The sequence below is a fragment of the Pongo abelii genome, chromosome 10 (genome assembly GCF_028885655.2).
Source record: "Pongo abelii isolate AG06213 chromosome 10, NHGRI_mPonAbe1-v2.0_pri, whole genome shotgun sequence".
Taxonomy (NCBI): Eukaryota; Metazoa; Chordata; class Mammalia; order Primates; family Hominidae; genus Pongo; species Pongo abelii.
The window spans coordinates 41,470,810-41,495,103 of NC_071995.2; the positions used below are offsets into that span (position 1 = coordinate 41,470,810).

Here is a 24,294-nt window from a genome sequence, read left to right on the forward strand (position 1 = left end):
GGGGACGCGCCAGCCCTCTGGCTAAGGGCAGAGGAGACTCCCGGGCGAAAGGCTCTTGGTGGGAGTCCTCAAACTCCTGGCTCCAGGGTGCAGAGATACGGAGGGAGAGCAGACCTTGAACTTTCCTTGCTTCAGCGATTCCTAGCCTAGGAACTGAGTAAAAGCCCTATTTTTCTTAATTAAATTAACAGGTTGAAGTTCGTAGGTGTTGTTCTTGGGAAAAAAACAAAGACTTGGGTGTTTGCTAACTTCATCATGACTAAATAAAACTGTTTTTTTCATTTCTGTTTTTGAAAATGCCACAGGCCCACAAGTGTGTTCTACCCTCTGTGGAACAATGAAGTGTGTGTATGTGTGTGTGGGTGTGCGTGTGAGAGAGAGAGAGAGAGAGACATGGGAGTAAACATCACATGCTTATCAGGAACCAAAAAGGAAAAAAAAAATGAGTAAAAGTATGTTGAATATAAGGATATGTATTGCCCCCTAATTATAAATGATGTATTGTCTGAAATCCAAGGAAGGAATTCTAGGAAGCGACAGGGTTTTGTTTTGGTTTCAGAAACAAGGTCTTCCAATTTATTGAATATAAAAGTAGTTGAATCCCTGTAAACCCCATTTTTTTTTTTTTTTTGTAAAGTATTGACATTTGACCATGGATATACTTTCTTTTATCCCCCAAGTCTTCGTAGTTTAAAAGTAATTATGGATTTTGACATTTTGTCTCAGGCATTTATCCCTCCTATTCCACCCTCCATCTGATCCGTGTGATGAGAATACTGGCTCTTGTCAGTTTTATCTATGCTTGTTTAAGCTGTCATTAAAAAATAAACTTTTCACATGAATTCTATTTAATTCATTAAATGTTTTTTTCTTTGGCATTGTGTTTGGAATATGATCATGGCAATTTCTTTTCTTTAATTTCTGTCTTTCTTTCTTTCGTGGAGTCGGGCTCTGTCGCTCAGGCTGGAGTGCAGTGCCGTGATTTCCAGCTGACTGCAACCTCCGCCTCCCGGTTCAAGGGATTCTCCTGCCTCAGCCTCCTGAGTAGCTGGAATTACAGGCGCGCGCCACCATGCCTGGCTAATTTTTGTATTTTTAGTAGAGGTGGGGTTTCACCATGTTGGTCAGGCTGGTCTCGAACTCTTGACTTCGTGATCCGCCCGCCTTGGCCTCCGGAAGTGCGGACATTACAGGTTGTGAGCCACTGCTCCGGGCTCACAATTCCTTATTGCAAACAAATCACTGAAAAGGAGGTCTAACATTTTTAAAGGATATAGTAGTGATTATTTTTTAACTTTATAATGTGCTGGGCTCATAAATATTTTGCCATTTCAATGGAAAGTTGTCTCTGTTCAGAGGACCCCTAGACCTATTTTGCTTTTGGAGTTGTTGTTTTAAAAACTTGCATTGATTAAGCAATTTGTTTACCCAAGGACTGCAGGATAGGAACAAGGGAAGAAAAATCACTTAAAGGTTGAGACAATGTGAAGAGAAAATCTCGGAAGTGATTTATAGATGTAAACCTCTAAATTAGCTAAGGTACCACAGATATTATCCTGGAATCTATCAGAACCACTTATGGTGGTTTTATTGATTGACTTAAAAGGTTGCTTTTTATTTAAAAGCCCCTGTGGTCTTTTGTATTAGACTAAAAGTAAGAAGTTCTAACTTTATTTCTGTTATTATTGCTATTTGTGTTTTTTTTTTTTAACCTGTATTAGGCACTTGCATTATGTAAAATGCTGTATATAATCTTTTCTTGCCTTTTTATCTAACAATTTAAGATAATATACTCAGACCTGTCATTACCTCAGGACTGGTCTGTGTGTATGTGTACATATGTGTGTGTGTGAGACCAGGTAGGTTGGAAAGTAAGCATAAGACTTTTCATACTCCTCGTGGGCTCTGCCCCTCCCCACCCCCACATCCCCATACCACCAATAGACAAAAACAGAAATGATGTTTTGCCACCTGAGATTGCTTTTGAAAGTTTATAGCTCTTTGAGGACATTCCATATATTTGGTTTTTCACCTTTCTTCCATCTGTCCTTTTGCAGATTTGGATGTGTATTATCCAGACTCTACTCTCTCTGGAATGGAGTCTTCCAGTTTTTTTTTTTTCCTCACCCAGGCTGGTCTGTTATCTGTTATCCATACATCTGTTTATTCATTTATTCATCCATCAGCAAATATCTATTGAGGGCCTACTAGGTTCAAGTCATCACTTAGTACTTACTCTTACTTCCTTCCCATTGGAATTTTATTCTGTGTTTTGTACTTCACACAGTGGTAACTAAGAGTAATAACTTTGGGGTTATATAGAGGTAGTCGTGCCTGTTTCTGTCAGCTGGTAGCTTTATGACCCTGGACAGATCATAACCTCTCTGAATTTCTGTTTCTTCACTGGTAAATCCAAATGGCTGGTATGAGGAATAATTGAGAGAATACATGGAAAGTGCTTTCCAAGAGCCCAACCCCTAAAAGCACTAAAAAGTGTTAATTACGAGTTTGCTGTCTACATCTACTGCATCCCTCTTCATCTCGGGAAATGCATTTTCCATCTCAGGAAATGCATTTTCTATCTCAGGAGATGGCAGTTCCATTCTGGGTTTTGCCTAGGTCACGTCTACATCCAATGTATTAGTAAATCTTATTAGTTATTTTTGAATGTGTCCAGAACCAGAGTTGTTTAAACTGCCTTAATTTCTCTCTGCTTGGTTCAAGTTGCTGCATCTTTGGCAACGGCTTCCTCAGTAGCTTCCCTGCTTCTGTTCCTTGCCCTCCTTTCTTACAAAATATTTTCGACCAGGAAACAGACAGGCCCTTCTGACATATAAGTCAGATTGTGTCCCTCCTCTACTTCCTATCCCACTCAGGCTGAAAGCCCCCATAGGAGGGCTTCAAGGCCTGCTCGTGATCAGATGCTACCTCCTGTACCTAATCTCTTTCATACTCCCCTGCACCTGCTCCCCATCCAGTCATACTGCCCTCCTTAAAGATCCCTTAATTTGCTCTAAACGTGCACCCAACAATGGCCTTTCCAACTTTTGTTCTCTCTCTCTGGATCACACTTTCCCCAGATAGCTGCTGGCTTCTCTCCCTTCTTTCATGCCTGTCTTCCAATGTCACCTTATAATGAGGTCTTTAACTTCCCTCACACCTGACACTCCCTGTTAACTTTTCCTTGCTATAATTTTCTCTATGAACTTCCTTAAAAACTGTGTTTAATTTTTATCTGTTTAATATCTGTTTCCCTCAAAGAAACTATCAGATGCATGGCAACAGGACTTTGTCTGTTAGTTACCCTAGCACATAGGCCAGTGCCTGGCAAAAAATAGGCAACTGGTAAATATTGAACAAATGAATGAATGAATGAATGTTATTATGGAATTAACAAATCTGTACATCATCACTTTTAAATGTATGATTGTCTCACTCTTTTGCTCTGAAACTTTTGATAATTCTCTATTTTCAGTAAAATACAGACCAACACTTTTGGATAATCTTTGTTGTACTGGCTCCTAATTATCCTTAACTCTCACAGGGTAACTCCAAGCACCCAGTGTTCCAGCCACACAGAACTACTGATACATCTCTACATCAGTCCCAGGCGCTTTCCTTTGTGCCTTTGCACAAAATAGAAGTACTGTGATTATTTTTTTATATCAGATGGCTTTATTTTTCTAACTAACATAAAGGGTAAGATTTTAGAATTTATGTCCTTGTGTGTGGAAGACATTGCATGGAATGTTGAAGCCAGGTGGCTTGGATTTAAATTGTGGCTCTGATATAAATTAATTTTGTTATTCTTTACAAGGTACTACTGAACTCTAAGTCTCCGTTGCAATATTTGTAAAATAAGGAAAATAATATTTTCTTCATTGGGTTGCTATGAAATTTAAGAGATGCTTGTAAAGCTCATCAGCATAGTGTCTGGTATATAGTATGTGCTTAATAAATGTTAGCCTTAGAAATATTAATTTAACACCTCGTGCTGAAATGAGAGGGAGTTGAGTGGGGGTGCATTAGTATTGTTACTGGCCAAGTCATCAATGCAGTCCTTGGATTGCACTGCTTCTCTTCGCTTTGTTTGCCTTAGCGGAAGTTGAATGGCAGGTTGCTCCACCTTCTTCTCATCTCACCTAAACAATGAGGGAGCTTCTCTTTGTGAGTGTACCACTCAGCTCATCCAGTAGATGCTTACTGATCACCCAATATGAGCCCAGTATTGTGCTGTGCCCTGGCAGTAAACAGCCACTTCTCTGAGGAGCTTATGATCAAGTGAGGGAGACAAACATACACAGATAATTTCACTATAATGAGCCAGGAGCTAAGATAAAAGCTCATTCTCATTTGTGGTTATAGAAATGAATTTTTAAAAATGGAAAGGTTTTGCAGACTATGTGCCCTGTGTAACATAGTCCATTTGAACAGCCTCAAGCCTGCATTTAAATTAACAGTAGATACACCAAATGATCATACTGATTGTAAAGATGTTTTATGTGCACTACAGAGGTGAAAACAGTTTTGATTCTCTGGATAATATTGGGGTACCTAAGGAACTAGAAAGTAGGGCTCAGATGACTAGGCAAACATTTGCAGCCTGTGTACGAAGTCATGAAGTGAGGATAAGCAGAGGTTTAATTCAAATTATTATGTAAGGGTTTGAAATTTGGGACCCTCTAGAAGATATCACTTCAACTTCAGAATTATGAGGCCAGAATAAATTCCAGCCAGCTTAAATGATCAATAATGGGGTCCTGTTTTGTTCTGCTAGTTGAAACTGTTAGTGGAAATAAAGAATGAGCTGTAAGCATGATGGGAAATATCTTACTGGAAGAAACACTTCCAGCTTTGTGGTATATTAGAAAGATTAAGGGCTAGGTGTAGGTCTGGATTCAAGTCCTGGTGTTTCCACTTGTTATGTAAATTAAACAGGCAATAACTGCTCTGAGCCTTTGTTTTCTTCCCTGTAATGTGGCAGTGATAGTAGCATTCATGGCATTACTGTGGTAATTAAATAAGATCATGTACTAGTGCAGGATTATTGCTCAATGCTATAGTTCTCTTTCCCTAAATAATATAAATGCTGGAGAGAAACAGCTGTCTCAGAAATTTTTTGAATGTTCTAATTTAACTTGAGCATGTGGACATTACATAGCCCACGAAGCAAGATTCTGAAGTTAAAAACAACAAGAAAATAAGTATGTGCTAGCCTCCAAAATGCATGTATTTAAAAAAGGAATCAAGATTGTATGTATTGGAATTGATCTGGCCGTCTGCAGGAAATGGTGATCAGGCCCTGGAGTCAGCCTCAGAGGCTCAGATCACAGCTCTTCTGAGAGGTGACTTTGGGCCAGTTACAAAGTCCATGTGAGCCTCAGTTTCCTCTCTGTAAAATGAAGTGATAGGAGTGATAATGATGGTATTTCAGTAGTATTTCTAAATCCTACTGCCTTAGTTGTGTGTGCTCATGGTGGGAGGGGAGGTGGTGGTAGCAACCATATCAGAATTCTTTACTGGTGAAAGAAGCAACAGCAACCTGTAATAGCAGCTTCTTAAATAATAATCCTTTCTAGTTCCGATGGGCATATGGGAACTATTTCTTTTTCATGACTCACTGGTGACCAGTGATGAATTTTTTTTGTAGTGGTGGTCTTTGGACACTTCCAAAAGTGTTATGTGAAATTGAGTTGAAAACCAACCTATTCTGGCATTCTTACACATTGAATATCATGAAAACACATAAAAGTTCATTTTTTTGTTCTTCACTACTTGCTCTGCTCTCTTTGGTGTGAGAGTCACACATTTAAGTTTCTGCTACTATAGCAGGTGATAAACCTCATATTGAAAAATATGAAAATAAAAACAAGACTCTTGAGATAGTCACCATTCCTAGGTGGTCCAAGCTGCAGCCCCTGGGGACAGATTTCAGAGTGTTCACAAAGATAACAAGGGACTTAAAATTGCTTAGAAGGCCTATGAATCCAAGGCACAGTCACTATTTGCTTGGCTGAATTCTATTGCCAATCCTTTTGCATGTTTATATTTCTTTTGTAAAATAGTCATGACAAGTCCTCATTAACTAAGATTGTAGGTTGAATTGGCATTCGTTAGCCCAGAATATTGGATTGGGACTCGGGAACCTTGGAGGCTATCTCAGATCTTCCATTGACTTACTTCAGGCTTGTGGCATGGTCTTTGTGATTTCAGTCATGTATAAAGTGAGAATATTTATCAATGGATACTCCCGCCACCAAGTGTTCAGGGTTTATAAAGGATTCTTTCTCAACACACACACACGTGCATGCATACACACAATTTTTTTTATGCATTAGAAGTAGATATATTACAGAGTTATTATAACTGTGTCTGGAGAAGAACATGTCTCCAGAAGACATTCAAGGGATGGCATCCCTGGGACTGGGACCTGGGCCTGCTCTCTAGGCAAGGAAGGTGCAAGGAGCTGATCTGGCTGTCTGCAGAGAATGGTGATCAGCACCTGGAGTCAGCCTCAGAGGCTCAGATCAGAGCTCTCCTGCTAGGTGACTTTGGGCAAGTTACAAAATCTGTGTCAGCCCCAATTTCCACCCTGTAAAATGAAGTGACAGGAATGATAATAACAGTATTTCAGGGGGTTGTTATGACAAAAATCATAAAATGATACACGCAGACATCCAGCACAGAGCCTGGCATGCAAACTGCTGTAGGCTTTGTAAAGGACCCTCTTCCGCCTCTTCCCCCTCTTCCCTTTCTGAATTCTAACCAAATTGGGAGAGAAGAAAAATGAATTGGCAGATGGCAGTCAAATTTTTGTCTGTATTATTTTTGATATCTAAGATTTAATCAGTGTTACTGCTGAAAAACAGACATAGTTTAGTCTGAGAGCCAAATGGGCTCACGAAGGCCAAACCCCAGAATTATACATAATCATCCACTTACAAGCCCTGGTGGACCCAGACAGATCTCTTCATGTGGAAGTTACAGCTTGTGTTCTTTATGGGCAGGCTGGTTCCCAAAGAGGGAAGAATGAGGAGCTGAGCACGACTTTGGAGGTGGGCCTGAACATTTTCATTTTAAGACAGCTATGTACTTCCAGTGCACATATTCAGGTTAGGACCTACTACTGTGGGCATGTTACATATTTTGCAGTGCTCTGTGCCTTTGGATGTGCTGTAGCCACTGCTTAGAGTGGCTTGCCTTCTGTCTGTCCCTTCTTCACTAGTAAAAGAATTCTGCTAATCCTCCAACCTTAAACTTGGGGATATCCTTTATGAAATCTTCCTCTTTATTCTCATTCACCCAATGCAAAGTTGCCCAGTCCTGTCTGTGGGCTACTACTCTACTGTAGACTTAGCTATTTCATAGAACTTACTCTCTATTGAAATTATTTGATAACTAGACTGTGAACATTTTAATAAAAGTTTATTTACCTATATACATTTGTCAATGTTTAGAAGAGGATCTGAAAGTAATTACACCAAATTCGTAAGCAATCATAATTCTGAGGAGAGGGATTTGGGCAGAGGAGAGAATATTGTTTAACTTTTGTTAATATATGCTCATTTTATCTCTATATTGTTTTGATTTTGTAATAATCAAAAAGAGGAGGCCGAGTATGGTGGCTCACACCTGTAATCCCAGCACTTTGGGAACTTTAGGTGGGCAGATCATTTGAGCCCAGAAGTTCAAGACCAACATGGAGAAACCCTGTCTCTACAGAAAATACAAAAGTTAACCAGGCGTGGTGGCACATGCCTGTGGCCACAGCTACTTGGGGAGGCTGAGGTGGGAGGATCACTTGAGCCCAGGAGGTGGAGGCTGCAATGAGCCATGGTTGTGCCACCTCTGCATTTCCGCCTGGGAGGACCTCTACATGTCATCTTGGTCACCATCCCAATTTTGGACAGTGTTCTGCACTCTCACATCCCGTTGTCTCCCCATACTCTTTCATTGTTTTTCTTTCCTAAGTCCCCAAATGATCAGAGGTATGATTAGATGTTAGGGAAGGGACAGTATTCATTTTCCTCATTCTCAGACTTGTCTTGGAGCCATAAGTAGGAACAGGTATCATCTTTTCCAAATACCTTTTTATGGAACTGTTATAAACCTGAACTGATAAAAAGAAGAAAGCCACTACTTGTTTTCCTCCTCTAACCCTATCTATCTTTTCTTATACAGGTAAACTACGAACTGGGACTTTTGAAGAATGGGTAAAGACTTTCGTTACTATTTCCAGCATCCCTGGTCTCGCATGATTGTGGCTTACTTGGTGATCTTCTTTAACTTCTTAATATTTGCGGAAGACCCAGTTTCTCATAGCCAAACAGAAGCCAATGTTATTGTTGTTGGAAACTGTTTTTCATTTGTTACAAATAAATACCCTAGAGGAATTGGCTGGAGGATTTTGAAGGTGCTTCTATGGCTACTTGCCATTCTCACAGGACTAATAGCTGGCAAATTTCTGTTCCATCAGCGTTTGTTTGGTAAGTACCATGACCCATGAAATGTAATATTGCTAATTATTTAATTTCTATTCTCCAACATACAACTTTGCTATTTCTAAATGCCAATGGAGGAGGCATTTTAGTTTGTCCTCCTGCCTTAAGTTATGCATGGTTGTAACTGGGTTCTTCAACTACTCTCTGTTAATGGTTTACTTTTCCTACTGTCTAAGGAAAATTAGCATGAGGTAAAATTAGTACCAAACTTCATTAAAAAAAATAGCATTAGGCCAGGTGTGGTGGCTCACGCTGGTAATCCCACCAGTTTGGGAGGCCGAGTTGGGCAGATCACTTGAGGTCAGAAGTTCGAGATCAGCCTGGCCAACATGGTGAAACCTCATCTCTACTAAAAATACAAAAAATAGCCAGGTGTGGTGGCGCATGTTTGTAATCCCAGCTACTTGAGAGGCTGAGGTGGGAGAATTGCTTGAACCTGGGAGGCAGAGGTTGCAGTGAGCCAAGATCGCACCACTGCACTACAGCCTGGGTGACAGAACGAGACTCGGTCTTTAAAAAAAAAAAAAAAAAAAGAAAAAGCATCAGAGATAAAATAAATATATACATAGTCATTTTTTTAAAACTTTTTTATTTTTAAATTTTTTTAAAATTATACTTTAAGTTCTAGGGTACAGGTGCACAATGTGCAGGTTTGTTACATAGGTATACATGTGCCATGTTGGTTTGCTGCACCCATTAACTCAACATTTACATTAGGTATTTCTCCTAATGCTATGCCTCCCCCCACCCCCAACCCCACGACAGGCCCTGGGATGTGATGTTCCCCGCCCTGTGTCCAAGTGTTCTCATTGTTCAACTCCTACCTATGAGCAAGAACATGTGATGTTTGGTTTTCTGTCCTTGTGATAGTTTGCTCAGAATGATGGTTTCCAGCTGCATCCATGTCCCTGCAAAGGACATGAACTCATCTTTTTTTTATGGCTGCATAGTATTCCATAGTGATATATACGTAATCTTATTTAGAGAAGATATGAACATGAAAATAGCTTTTCCCCCCATAAATAGTACCGAAGTGTTGTAGAGAGTTTATAAATCATAAAGAAAATACCTCCATATCACAGCACATTTTCATTAAATATATACACATATTGTTCATTCAGGGGGTTGGAACTATAAACTTTTACTCTCTCTCTCTTTTTTTTTTGTTGAACATTGGCTTTAGGATGTTTATTTTGAGCCTATCCAACCAAAGAATAGTATATTAGTAAGGGATCTCTTGATAATGACAGAAGAAGAGACTAAATTAGTTTAAGTTAAAAAGGTAACTTACTATAAGGATGTTAGGATATTTTAGAGACTGAGGATAGAATGAAGTGACAGGGACATTGGGACATTGGGATAAATGAAACCAAGGGCTTGAAATCTGTTATGATGGTATTTGGCTCACTTTCTCTATAATATCTGCTTTATTCTTTAACACTGAAAATGAATTTTTTTATTACCTAGAGAGACTGGGTTGACTTTCCTGGTCTCAAGTTTAAACTGGCAGGGAAGAGTGTGAAGTTGTCTCAGGGTTTGGTTCCCACCTCTGAACTAACCGATTTTTGCCTGGAGGTAGGTGGTATTTATTCAATAAATGTTCATCGCTTATTACATGCCAGACACAATTCTAGACAGTGAATCAAGTAGGCAAGGTCTTTGCCTTCATAAAAACTTACTTCCTACAGGAGAGAGAAAGACTAAACAAATAAATGTATGCTCTGTATGCAGTGGGGGAAAAGAAAGTAGTTTTGAATGCTGTAACTGGGTCAATTAGGAAGAGAATGTAATAATAGAGCTTTGGACTTAGCAGTGGTAAGATAAATAGGTGACTTACTGAAGGTATTTTTGGTCTAGAGGTTGGGTTAGAAACCATGGCAGTGTTTTAAGGAATAAATTAATAAATAAATATCCATACACACACACACACACGTAGTATTATATATGTATTTTTCTCTATTCCTCAAACTATTGCCATCTGTTTCTATTACATAAATATATAAAATGTACATATTTTATATCATCTTGTGCATATATGTATAAAATGCACACATATGTATAGATGCACGTAGTTTCTAGACATTTGGTGAGAAACTAGAAGAAAGAAATGGAGAAGTGCTAAAAATGGAAGAAGGGCCAAGGGAAAATTTTGTTGTTGGTGGTGGGGCAGATAGTTTTATTTGGGGGATAAGATTAATTGACCTGCTTATATTTGTGGGAGAAGGAGCTAGATTAAAGTGGAGATAAAAAGATATAGATGAAAGACAGCATCTCTGAAGGTTTCTGTGGTCTGGGACTTAAGACACAGGTAGAAATGGTGGCTTAGAGAGGACAAGAGGAGAGACCCTGGTTTCTCAAATATAGGCATGGGTGAGATAAAGATTGGTACTATATTAGGTATGTTTGAGGTGTAGGAACAGGAAGGTATTCTTCTCTCTGTTGAACCTGATAACCTGATATCTTTTTAACCTGATAACCTCTGTTTTACTATGAAAAAGAAGATCCGACGATAAAGATGGAGGGGCTTGATGATGCAAGGGGTTTAAGGAAGTGGTCAAGGTTTAGAACAGTGGCCCTAGGGAGTTGGGAAGTGAACTGACTCAGAACAAATGAAAGGGTTGCTGATTATCTTGAAGATTTTTAGCCACTATAAATTTGAATGATACCAATCTGGATTGTTGAGCAGTGTTCTTTTTGAGAGCTCAGTCATCCAGAAGAGAATTTCAGCATGATTCATCTGGGTGGGGACTGCTCAGGCTTGCTGTATTGGAAACAAAGGATGGAAAATAAATGGAGAGTTCTAGTAAAAGCATTATTCATTTGATTGACAGGGGGTTGTGTTTGGACATGGAAAACAGGTGAGGGAGATGATGGTCTGGTATTGGGGGAACCCGCCCCCAATATTTTAACGTAGGTTCTTTCTATTTTCCATAAGTGTCGGCCAGCTGAGAAATAAAGAGAGACAGTATAAAGAGAGGAATTTTACAGCTGGGCCGCCAGGGGTGACATCACATATCAGTAGGACTGTGATGCCCGCCTGAGTCTCAGACCAGCAAGTTTTTATTAAGGGTTTCAAAAGGGGCGGGGGTGTAAGAACAGAGATAGGTACAAAGATCACATGCTTCAAAGAGCAAAAAGCAGAACCACTGATAAGGGTCTATCTAATAAAGATCACATGGCAAAGGGCAAAAGCAGAACCACTGATAAGGGTCCAACAAAGATCACAGGTCAAAGGGCAAAAGCAGAACCACTGATAAGGGTCTATGTTCAGCGGTGCACGTATTGTCTTGATAAACATCTTAAACAACAGAAAACAGGATTTGAGAGTAGAGAACCGGTCTGACCACAAATTTACCAGGGTTGAGTTTTCTCAACCCTAGTAAGCCTGAGGGTTCTGTAGGAGACCAGAGCTTATCTCAGTCCTTATCTCAACTGCACAAGACAGACATTCCCAGAGCGGCCGTTTATAGACCTCCCCCCAGGAATGCATTCTTTTCCCAGGGTATTAATATTAATATTCCTTGCTAGGAAAAGCATTTAGCGATATGTTTCCTACTTGCATGTCCATTTATAGGCTCTCTGCAAGAAGAAAATATGGCTCTTTTTGCCCAACCCCGCAGGCAGTCAGACCTTATGGTTGTCTTCCCTTGTTCCATAAAAATCGCTATTATTCTGTTCTTTTTTAAAGGTGCACTGATTTCATATTGTTCAAACACACGTTTCACCATCAATTTGTACAGTTAACACAATTATCACAGTGGTCCTGAGGTGACGTACATCCTCAGCTTACGAAGATAACAGGATTAAGAGATTGAAGACAGGCATAAGAATTATGAAAGTATTATTTGAGAACTGATAAACGTCCATATTAAGATGAAATCTTTACAATTTATGTTCCTCTGCTGCAGCTTCAGCCGCTCCCTCTGTTTGGGGTCCCTGACTTCCTGTAACAGTCTGGGAGGAGTGGGCAGGAGCCTAAAGATTTGGATGAAACTCAGCAGCTGACATGGGAGTAAGAAAAGGGAAAGGATTGGTGGGTGTGGTCACATGACATGTTGTAGCAGAAGTAAACCATTCTTTAGTAGTGATTCCCAAGTAGGGTGTGGTCTTTAGAGAGTGAGTCCTAAAGTGGAGTGCAGAGATGGGTCATTGACACAGAGAATATTTAGGAACTCAGTTGGATCATCCACCAAACATTAAACAAGCATCATGTCCTGCATAGTAATTATGTCGATAGAAGAGGATAAGGGTGGATAGTGAATGGGAGTGGGTCATTTTCCAAAAATGGATAGAGAGTGCTGGGGAGACAAAACAATAGATACCTGTTACAAGCAATGGCTAGATGTATTTGGATCCCAGTCAAGAAATTTTCTCAGCATAGGTAGCTAAGGCAAATTTAGACCAAAATATCCAGTTTGGAGAAAAGTCATCTGTCTATATTGAAGATTGATTGAGAATCACACCATTAAGCTAATGGTATTAATTATAAACAGGACATTTGGTTTTGTAATTGCTACATTTTGTTAAATTATTCTGTTGCAAACTTTTATCTCTTATACTAAAATCACATTTCAGTTATGGTTTACATTTTAATTCTCCTGGTGGTATAAGTAATCAGCCCTGAAAAAGCACTTTCAATTTCAAGTGATTTATTGAGTACAAATTATTTTAGAATAATGCAAGTGAGTTCTTTTTCTCTCTCTCTCTTTTTTTTTTTTACTTACAGTAGAAAAGATTATATGATGTAGTCAGCTTTATTTCTTCTATTTGGCAATTTCTTTCTCCTTTTTTTCCTTACTAAAAACCTATGAAATTATATGGAATATTAGAGAGGGAATCATAACCTTCTGTAAATCTTGGTGAGGACTCTTGATTTAATTTCCCGATGAACTCCGAACTTGTTCCCTCTCATTCTCTGATCCAATTTCCTAATAAACTTTGAACTTGTCTTCTTCTTCTGTCTCTGCTCATGGCAATTGAGTCTTCCTTACTTCATGAACTATTAATTATTTCCTCCTAATAGTTATCTGCTCCTCTTGTTCATTATGGATTTTGCTAGTGGAATTACTTTTTTCATTTTGCTAAATGGCTTCTACCACTGTTCTGTGGTGAGCAGGTCTGTGCAAACCTATCCCCAAAGACTGAGGAGCTAAGAGGCTGAAGAAAGAGGCTGACACATCCGTTTTCACAGGAAACAACATTTAATAGGGACTTAATAACAGAAGCCGTGTCTCAGTACCTGTGAGATGATGGATCCTTGCCCTGTTATCCTCCAGACCCAGGGCTTATACACCATAGGGAATTTGCCTAAGGGAAGGATTCATGGTAAGTAAAAATCTTAGAGGCCTTCCCAGAACTAGGGTTGATCAGAAGTCAACATGATGGATTAGCATTTAAGATGGAGTTACTTTGACCTGCAGAACCACCAACAGAATAAAATCTAAACTCCTTTGATTGATATCTGAAGCTATTTATGATCTACTCCTTCCTCACTCCAAACCTGATCTTTCACATTCCACATACTGCAGGGAAATATTTGCTAGTTCTCAAACTTGCCATGTTATCTCATGTCCCAGTGTTTTTTTGCCTATGTGCTCTCCCGTGCCCATTATGCTCCTCTCTGCTTTGTCACCTTGGCTAGTTTTCCATTTTCCTTCAAATCTCAGTTCAAGCATTGTCTCCTCTGTGACACTTTCTCTGACTCCCTCCTGTAAGACTTCAGTTGTCTTCTCTTCAGCTCCTGCTTGTGACTACTTGTACCAAAGAGTCACAGCCATGCAATGATATGGAAAATAATTAAAAATTTAATGCAAACATTAGTGTTCTTATTGGCTTGGTATATGGTAAATGTTTCTGCCCTGGTTCCCAAATAATTAGCATTTATTCATAATTCATTTTTAAAAGGACATATTTAACAATTTGTACATGCAAACTTCTGTTAGGTGATGATGATGATGATAATGATGATGATGTTGTGTGTATGTTAGGAGGAGTCGGATTGCTAATGACAAGCACAGAAATTTTTGTTACAGAAATATTGGAATGCCTTACAAAAATGATCAGAATCATTTCCTGAGATCAACTAAACAGCTTCTTTTTTATATAATTCTCTAATAAAATGCCAAATACAAATATTATATAGAATGCCACTATCCCTTTCATTTAATCAACTTGTAAGTCTTCTTCATTTATTTTGTTATGGGAAGTCTCTTAGTAGATTCCAGAAGGACAATACAGTATTGCCAATTTAAGGGATGTGTGAGAAAGAGTGAATGATTCTGTGAGCACGTGATTTAATATACTTCATTGGTTATAAATTTAATTTTTCTGTGAGACATAAATGTTATGATTTTGTGACTCTTTAGGTAGTAACATAATTCAGGAGCAATTCTGAAATCAGAATTGATATGTTTAGAATTTTTTTTAGTTAAAAATGGAATCTTTGGGTATTAGGATTTATAAAAGTTAAATTCCACTGGAATGTCAGTTTATACTCTTCCAGGACCTCTCTCTCTCATTTGCTTGGATGATTCTAGTTTTTTTTTTTTAATGTGTTTTAATAATGCATCCTAGCTTTTTGGGGGATTATACTTTAGAGATATCCATGAATAGAGACATCCAAAATTCTTATGCTGACAATTAGGACTTATCTTCAAGGAGAATTTAATTTCTTGAGCTTATTCATGAAATAATTTTTATTCCAAAAAGGAATTGAAATTATTTACAACATACATGCATAATATAGTAGAAGTAGAAAATCAGGACCACGGAAAAGGCAGGAGCAAATTTGTTTTGATTTCATGAGTTTCAAAACCTTGCTTGGTTTTGAGCTTTCTCAGAGCTGAGCACAGAGGGAAACTACATCACTGTGGTTATCAGCAGTGATGAAAATTGTAAGCTCCACAGAGGTCTTTTTCTTTGCACCAAATTGTAGAACTTCCTTGCTATAAATTTTGGTAAAGCATTTCTTTTTTCTTGTGCTTGGTACAGGAGATGCTGAATGGTGAAGTGGCAAATGCAGAAATGGATTTCATATTCTTGTGTCTTAAAGCAAACTTTCATCAAAGTGTAGAGTATAATATTTAACCAGCTGGGCGTGGTGGCTCATGTCTGTAATCCCAGCACTTTGGGAGGCCGAGATGGGCGGATCATGAGGTCAAGAGATCAAGACCATCCTGGTCAACATGGTGAAACCCTGTCTCTACTAAGAATACAAAAACTGGCTGGGCACAGTGGCTCACGCCTGTAATCCCAGCACTTTGGGAGGCCAAGTCGGGTGGATCACGAGGTCAGGAGATTGAGACCATCCTGGCTAACATGGTGAAACCCCATCTCTACTAAAAGTACAAAAAATTAGCCAGGCGTGTTGGTGGGCACCTGTAGTCCCAGCTACTGGGGTGGCTGAGGCAGAAGAATGGCGTGAACCCGGGAAGGGGAGCTTGCAGTGAGCCGAGATCACGCCACTGCACTCCAACCTGGGCAACAGTGCAAGACTCCATCTCAAAAAAAAAAAAAAAATACAAAAATTAGCTGGGTGTGGTGGCACATGCTTGTAGTCCCAGCTACTTGGGAGGCCGAGGCAGAAAAATCGCTTGAACCCAGGAGGCAGAGGTTGCAGTGAGCTGAGATTGTGCCACTGCACTCCAGCCTGGCACAGAGTGAGACTGTCTCAAAAACAAACAAACAAAATTAATCATGAAAGCAAGCCTGTGATGCTTTATTTCATGAAAACATTTCTATGAAGGGCAAAGTGATAAGGGGGTTCAAGTTACTTTGATTGAATAGCTTTATCTGAGGATGGATTTTAGAACATCAAGACTGTAATAATGTATTTCTCAGACAAACTCCTTTCCCATTATTTGCCTTCTCTCTTTTAGTTTTGTTTTCCAACATGTGCAGAGATCCTCTGTTAGTTGCCATTTTCTTTTTAACACTGCCCTTTTAACACATTGTCAGATGACCTCCACCATAAGGAGCTGTCAGTCTCTCGACAAGAATGATGTTCTTTGTATTCATTGAAGGTATTATTTAGCTGAAACTGGAGTGGTTGGAAGGCAGGCCACCTCAGAATGAGTTGGTAGGTGTAGCATCTGAAAATGATTCTAAACCCGTTAATACTGCATACTTCCTTTTCCAAACATGTGTATTTGCTTATATAGTTATTTGCATAATGTTTCATTAATGTCTGATTTCCCAGCTATATCTGAAACTCTGTGAGTGAGAGATTATGTTGATCTTGCTTACCTTTTAATTTTCAGTGCCTAAAACAATGCCTGGCACAGTAGCATTCCATACATTTGATTGAATAAATAAATTAATGTTTCTTCATCCTTTACATGTTGTCTTTGCTAGTGTTGCCTTTTTTATTTTTTGAGACAGAGTCTCACTCTGTTGCCAGGCTGGAGTGCAGTGGTGCAATCTTGGCTCACTGCAACCTCCGCTTCCCAGGTTCAAGCTATTCTCCTGCCTCAGCCTCCCAAGTAGCTGGAATTACAGGCACCTGCCACCATGCCCAACTAATTTTTGTATTTATAGTGGAGACAGGATATCACCACATTGGCCAGGATGGTCTCAATCTCCTGACCTCGTGGTCCACCTACCTCGGCCTCCCAAAGTGCTGGGATTACAGGCATGAGCCACCGTGCCTGGCCCAGTATTGCCTTTTTATTGTAAGATATACAAAGGTATTTATTTGTTCATTTATAAAAAATAAGACACGGTCTCTGATCTCAAGGAATTTAAAATCTGGTTAAAAAGACAAGATACATATGCATGAAAAATTAAACACTCTTGATGATACAAGAAAATGTGTATCGAGTATCAGGTGAATAGTATGGACTGTGAGTGCTGTGAGAATTTAGGAGAGAGGATCGTAGTGGGCCAGGACAGAGGAAGAAAGCTTTGTTGCCCATGTGGTACCTAAATTGAGTCTCAAGTGTGAGTGGGATTAAAATAGTCAGATATGATGAAAGGTATTCATTATAGATTTCAGGTCATGGGGTAGAAAGTGTGAGCAAAGATGGAGACAACTCAGCTTGTTTTTTGGAGTTGGGGGAAAAGCTGAAGAATTCATGCTCATTTTGACTGAGAACAATTTATGTTAGGAAAGAGGCGTTGCAGTGAAAAGGTAGGTTGGGCCAAAATTCTTTGGTCTTTAAATGCCAGTCTTCTATCTTTAGACTTTATCTCTTCCATTACAGTCTTTAAGTCAAGGAAAATATTTGAACAATGTGTGAGATGATGACAAGATTAATCTTGAAGCAGAATTTAAGGGGAATTGGAAAGGGAGAGATCCGGGGAGTAAAAAGGAAGTAAGAAGGTATTTTAGGGGCTGCCTGCAATAATTCTGGCTTATGTTTGTTCAGACCAGTCTAAAATAAGGGGTGGAGCAAAGGCAAGCAGATTGGGGTATGTGAGGCAATGTGAAACCTCCACACTGATGGGATATGAGTAGGCAAGAGTGAGAGTGTAATGAAAGGTAACTAGGAAGATTAGGCTGGGAGACTGGAGGAGTGATTATCCTACTGAAAGAAAAAAAGTCCATAGGATAATCCGGTTAGAGAAGAAGATAATGAGTTAAGGAAGTGATGGCAGCAGGTCATGAGCACGTAAGTGATGGCGCATTTACCTTAAACAGTTCACAGAACAGCAAAGGTGTGTGTTACTAAGCTTAGTCCAGGCACACTTTTTAAAAAATTTTTATATTTATTTATTTATTTTCATTGTTTTCTGAACCTCGCTCTGTCACCAGGCTGGAGTGCAGTGGCGCGATCTCGGCTCACTGCAACCTCTGCCTCTCAGGTTCAAGCAATTCTCCTGCCTCAGCCTCCTGAGTAGCTGGTATTACAGGCATCCACCACCACACCTGGCTAATTTTTGTATTTTTAGTAGAGACGGGGTTTCACCATGTTGGCCAAGTTGGTCTCGAACTCCTGACCTCAGGTGATCTGCCTGCCTCAGCCTCCCAAAGTGCTGGGATTACAGGTGTGAGCCACCGCTCCTGGCCCAGGCCCACCACTTCTTATCCAAAACCCCGAGGCCAGATGTGTTTCAGAATTTAGAGCATTTGCCTTTATTTAAGGTCACCCTGCTAAATACCCCATCATCAGACATGTTAATATTTCTGTATATATGTATACATATTTACATGAAGTTGGATAAGTAAAGACCACAGACAGACTCAAGTAAGTTCAGGTTAGGTTTTGCTACTAAATGGATTCAGGTTTGGTCAGGTTTCGCGAATAAATTAGTTACAAATATCAGAGTCTTTTGGATCTCGGAATTATGGAAACTGGATTGTGGACCTGTACTTGACTATGATGAGCATTTCTTTTTTTCTTTTTTTTTTTTTGAGACGGAGTTTCACTCGTGTTTCCCAGGCTGGAGTGCAGTGGCGTGATCTTGGCTCACTGCAACCTCAGCCTACCGAGTTCAAGCGATTCTCCTACCTCAGCCTCCCTGATAAGCATTTCATTCATATACATCTTTGCTTACCCCAAGATAGCCAGCTGAATAAAAATCATGATTTTTTAAAAATGCTGTAGTTAAAAGAATAATTTGATAACTAAATGGCTACAATAGATGAATACATGCTAAAGATGTACTTTTCTTGTGTTTATATTACGCAAATCATTAAGGGGTTTGCTATTTTCTATGTACCTATGTCTGTTTTAGTTTGAAACAGGAAGTTTGGGGACAAAAGCATTCTCAATATATCCAGAGATTTGGGAAGACAAATTCTAGTTTGTATATTTCATTTTACTGTAACAAAAAGGATATCTCCCATACAATACCAAGTAACTCAACAATATTTTGTCATTTAATGAATTTAATAAAGTGAAATGCCTGTTTGTCTTCTATTTTCTTAGCTTTAAGCTTAGTTTGAATTTTTTTTGGTATGTTGAACTGCACATATGATTTTATCATTTCAAAATAGAAGAGGTTAAAAGTTTCTGAAAAGCATGGTCAGGGTAGTCATGGTGATAAGGAATATCAAAACATGAAGAATTAGACATTTAGGAATAAAAAACTTATTTTAATACAATGATATGGGTATAGTTTGACTTCGTGTTAATTTGAGATCTGAATAGCTGAATAATATAAATAACCAACAAGTTATCATGGTCGTTGAGAGTATATTAAAACTGTATTTATAACTACTTAGGGTGAATGTCAACAACTGATTATTTTAATAATTGTATTATCAGAGTGCTAAGGACTTTTTTGGGGAAATTATTTGAACAGACACTGTCTATATAGCCAAATGCCATGTAGAATATCTATAGTTTTAAGCTTTGCCCCCTCAAAATGTTATATTTGATACTCATGACAAGTATTTAATGTGTCACCATCTTCATTCTCAACCAGTCTGTACTGAGTTCTGGAATCATACTTCTTCTAGGTGCTTGAATTGTCAAGACCCAGTCCTTTTTCACAGAGTTAGTAATTTTAGAGCCCAAAGTGACCAACAGAATTTAAGTTAGAGAAAAATGTTATTTCAAAGTTTGGAGTGACCTTCCGGCATAAGGAATTTAAAAAAGCAGTTCCTCATGTCTGTCACTGTGAAACAGTCCCTCATACCCATCACAATCCTCCTCCTCCCTCTCCAAACCACCCCTGTCAACTATAAATTAGTTTGCATTGTCTAGAATTTTATATAAATGGAAACATACAGTATATACTCTTTTGTGTCTGGCTTCTTTCATTCAGCATAATTTTGAAATTCATTCATGTTTTATGTATCAATACTTCATTCCTTTTTATTTCTGACTGGTATTGTGTGAATACATCAAAATTTGTTTACCCATGGTATCTGTTGATAGACATTTCTATTTTTTTCAGTTTTTATATATCACAAATCTATGAACACTCATGAAAAAAAAATAACAAAGCAGTTCCTTAAAAAGACGTGAGATAGATTAGGAAAGGTAACCTGGAAAATTATTGATATTTGATGTTTTAAAAAATTCCCAGGAACACTCTTCTTCAGAGGGAGATTTGGTGTGTTGGAGCTACTGAACTTTGTAGCCGTTTTCAAAAAGCTGATCTTGTTACTTTATGTTCCTGTTATATTCTCTCTCCCAGAACAGGAAAGGAAGGTGAGGCTGGAAATCCCAAGTACATGGCCATTTCCTCCCACATCTGCTTATTAGGTGCCTTCATTAGTTTGCAGTGCAGTCAGTTGCACATCCATTAGCGCTAAAGGGCAATGAGCTGCAGCTTTCAGTGTGATAGAATCGTCTGGCTGCTCTAGTTCCCCTAGGACAGAGGATACAAACACTGTAAAAGGATACCTCAAGGACTTAATAAACTAACTTAGGTTAGAGCAATATAATTAAGCAATTATGAACCAGGGTGCCTTTCTAGGTACTTTTTTTTTTATTGTACTTGATACAAATGAGTCATTCAGGGGCCAAGGGACTCTTTTCTTACCAGGTCCAATCATTGCCTCCATATCCTTTTCTCATTTCCTACCCATGGGAGGTAATGCTAGAAGTTTTTCACAAAGGGGGCTATCACATGGAATTACAGAAGGCAGGCTCATATACATGGTGCAGAGGGAAACCACTTCACTATTAGTGAGATGTAACCAGCCAGGGTGGAATTTGACAGCTGGCTAAATAACATACAGTAAAATTGAAAATGAAAAGTGCTTGATTACTTGATTCATTTAAAACCATATTGATAGAGGTCTTAGTTTGCTTATTCTTGAAATAAAGGGGTAATCAGTCCTGGCTGAGTGAGTACTGTGATTTGAGAGGATGCTGCCAGAATTTTCCCTGATTTATTTCCTTTTATCTTTTATTTATTTCTACAACTAGAATCATTTCTTGAAGATATTTTCACCGGGTTTAAAATATTATGCTACTTGAGAGGTGTGATGAACTAACAAGGATGTTAACAATCCCATCATAGAGAGATCTGTGCCCAAAGGATAAATAAGTGGTGGTAGGTGGGAGGAAGTAGGCGAATGTGCTGATACGGTAACTATGTTGCCCTGCACGGTTCTGGATAGAAGCACGGGTCAAAGAAAAGCTGTTAGAAGATTTAGGGATATGCAGAGGGTCAGACTGGAATAAGGGGCTTCTCCAAAGACAGGCTTTAGTTGTTTTACAGTGGTGGCCTTGACACTGTGTATCTGATTTTGAGTATCACAGGTGGTCCAAGCAGTCCTATTGTTTTTAATTTGTATTCCTATCTTGGCTGTGACCCAGAGTTATTGTTGGTGGGTAAATAGAAATGTACAGGGTTGATCTGCCTGCCTCCAAGGTCATAACAGTAGCCAGCAGTAAAATTGGAACATAAACTGAAGCCTCCTGATTCCCAGACAGGCGCCTTTTCAGGCATCCCAGATGGCGAACTGGCAGCCAGTGTGCCTTGTCTGCCTTAGGACTGGATTGTGCTAGGCCACTCCCTACAGTTTTGCTCTGCATTGCCTGTTTTCTGGCATCTTTTTCTGGCACCACCTCCTGCCTGACCAGCTCTCACTTTTGGTTAAAGAAAGTCATTCAGTTGCCCCCGCAAGAAGTTCTATAGTTTCAGGACAAAGTCTGTCATTGCTGCGGAGCCCAGAGAAACTCAGTACAATGCTTCCTGTACTTGTGGCCATCAATAACCTTATGTTCTTTGCTGGACTATACTTTTTCCCTTTAATTTCAGGGAGTGAAATCCAGATATTCTTAGGCTACTCCATGCTTGGTATGATACTTTGTGTGTCCTTGAGGATGTGGCCATTGAAATGGACAGACTAGCTAAGAGTAACCAGCAAATACACACAAACCTGAGAGAGTGAGTTGGAACTTGCTTTTCAGTATCTCAGGGAAGAGTGTTTTTTATGTCCTTTCCAATTTATTCCTGTTTGAACTGTGCTGTTTTTCAACATCATCATTGACAAATGTGTTGAATACCTGTCATTTGCGAGGGAAAGCACCAGGTGCCATGAGCCTCTGCCTTTTAGGAGGGAAAATTATCAAATATGATAATTGCCAGCACTGCAGTGGGAGTGGGAGGAACAGTCTCTTTTGAAGGGGGCAAGAAGTCAAACCCAAGAGAAATCATCAAATAAAGCTTCCTAGAGAAATAGGAGTTTGTGGGAATCATAGAATCTCAGAGTGAATGGAATTGGTGAGAGCTTCCTTCTTACATTTTCAGCCAATCTCTGAGCACTTCCAACTATGGTGACTATCCCCAAAGAAGTCTCTGTGTTTGATTACTGTTTCTGCATTTCCTGTGTGTGAATCTGAGCTTTGCCATACAACTCCAGTGGAATTCTGTTGGAGGGAGGAGGGCCTTCCAAGCTGGAGAAATGGCAAGTGCAAAGTTGTGGGGAAGGAACAGGCAAAATGGTTGCAATGTAGAGCGTGAACAGGCCAGTGTTTCTGGATCAGTAGTTTTGGGTAGACTGGCAGCAGGAAAGAGAAACTTCAGTGCAAATCGTGAAGGGTCTGGAATTCCAGATTTGGGAACTTAAAACTCATTCTGAAAATGATAGGAAGCCATGGAGCATATCCCTCCCTTCTTGATTTGTAAATGTAAAAAGTCATATAAACCTATTGTGGGGAAAAAAACAATATATGAAGTCAAAGAAGAAAAAGTTTTTGATCAAAAGGATGACAAGATCAAAACAGTATTGTAGGAAAATGCATGCAGGCTTAGCTGGCCTTGAGGCAGGGAGGTGTGCCACAGTTGCTGGGGTATACCTGACCTCAAGTGATCAAGGCTTGATTTAGAAGTGGTGGCAATGAGAATGAAATGGAGGGGAAGGAAGGAAGAGAATATGTCAGGAAGACTGATAGTGCAAGTACAGTTTTCTTCTATTCTAAATAACATCATTTTAAGGACTCCTGTTCCCTGAGTCCATTCCCATCATATACTGAACATAAGGCATAACAATCTATTTCTAAAATTGGCAACTTAAATTATCATTAGATCATCTTACTTTATTCTCCAAGTTTGCTGAAAGAAACAAATGTATGGTTCTGGTGGTTATTTGTGACACTAGAAGAGACTTTAAGAAAAAGCAGATTTATGCTCACTGATACTAAGCTATGAAGGTGTTAATGTCATTGAGTTTCTTCTTATTATTATTATACTTTAAGTTCTGGGGTACATGTGCAGAATGTGCAGTTTTGTTACATGGGTATACATGTGCCATGGTGGTTTGCTGCACCCATCAACCCATCACCTACATTAGGTATTTCTCCTAATGCTATCCCTCCCCTAGTCCCCCCACCCCCCGACAGGGCCTAGTTTGTGAAGAATTTCCTTTTCGAAGCTTAGCATTTGTTGAACTTGTGGATTATGCTCATTAATTTGTCTCATTTGCAAAGTACAGGAGCCTTAATGATATAGAACTTGATTTTGTTCATTCAATAAACACTTAGAATTTTCTAGGCCCTAGGGATCCAGCATTGAACCCAACAAGGTCCCTGCTGTGACTGAGCTTACAGTCTAGTAGGAAAAGATGGATAATAAACAAATCATTATATATTATATCAGAGGGTGATAAATGCTGTGGTGAGTAATAAAGCAGGGAGAGTCTAGGGAGGGGTCCAGAGAGTTCCCGGAATTCCCTCTCTAATGAGATGATCTGAAGAAGGTGAAGGAACAACCTATGTAGCTTTCTGGGGGAAGACATCCCAAGAAGAGGGCAGGGCAGCCCTGAAAGCCCCAAAACAGTGGTGTGTTGAGAGTGTTTGGTGAACAAGGTGGCAAGGAGGTCAGTGGCTAGAGCAGAGGGAACAGAAAAGAGAGTAGGAGGAGAAGTGGAGGGAGGCGGGACAGCCAGTCATAG

The 24,294-nt window shown here is 39.4% G+C and overlaps 1 protein-coding gene across 6 annotated transcripts in view; it reads left to right on the forward strand.

Moving 5' to 3' along the window:
• Positions 1-24,294, forward strand: part of TMEM117 (transmembrane protein 117) — a 597,128-nt gene that overhangs the window by 35,413 nt on the left and 537,421 nt on the right. For all 6 annotated transcript variants that reach the window (XM_054527171.2, XM_054527174.2, XM_054527173.2 and 3 more), the window contains one exon: positions 8,182-8,486. In XM_054527171.2, the coding sequence (XP_054383146.1) occupies positions 8,210-8,486 (277 nt within the window). In that variant the 5' untranslated portion in view covers positions 8,182-8,209. The remainder of the gene's footprint in view (positions 1-8,181; positions 8,487-24,294) is intronic.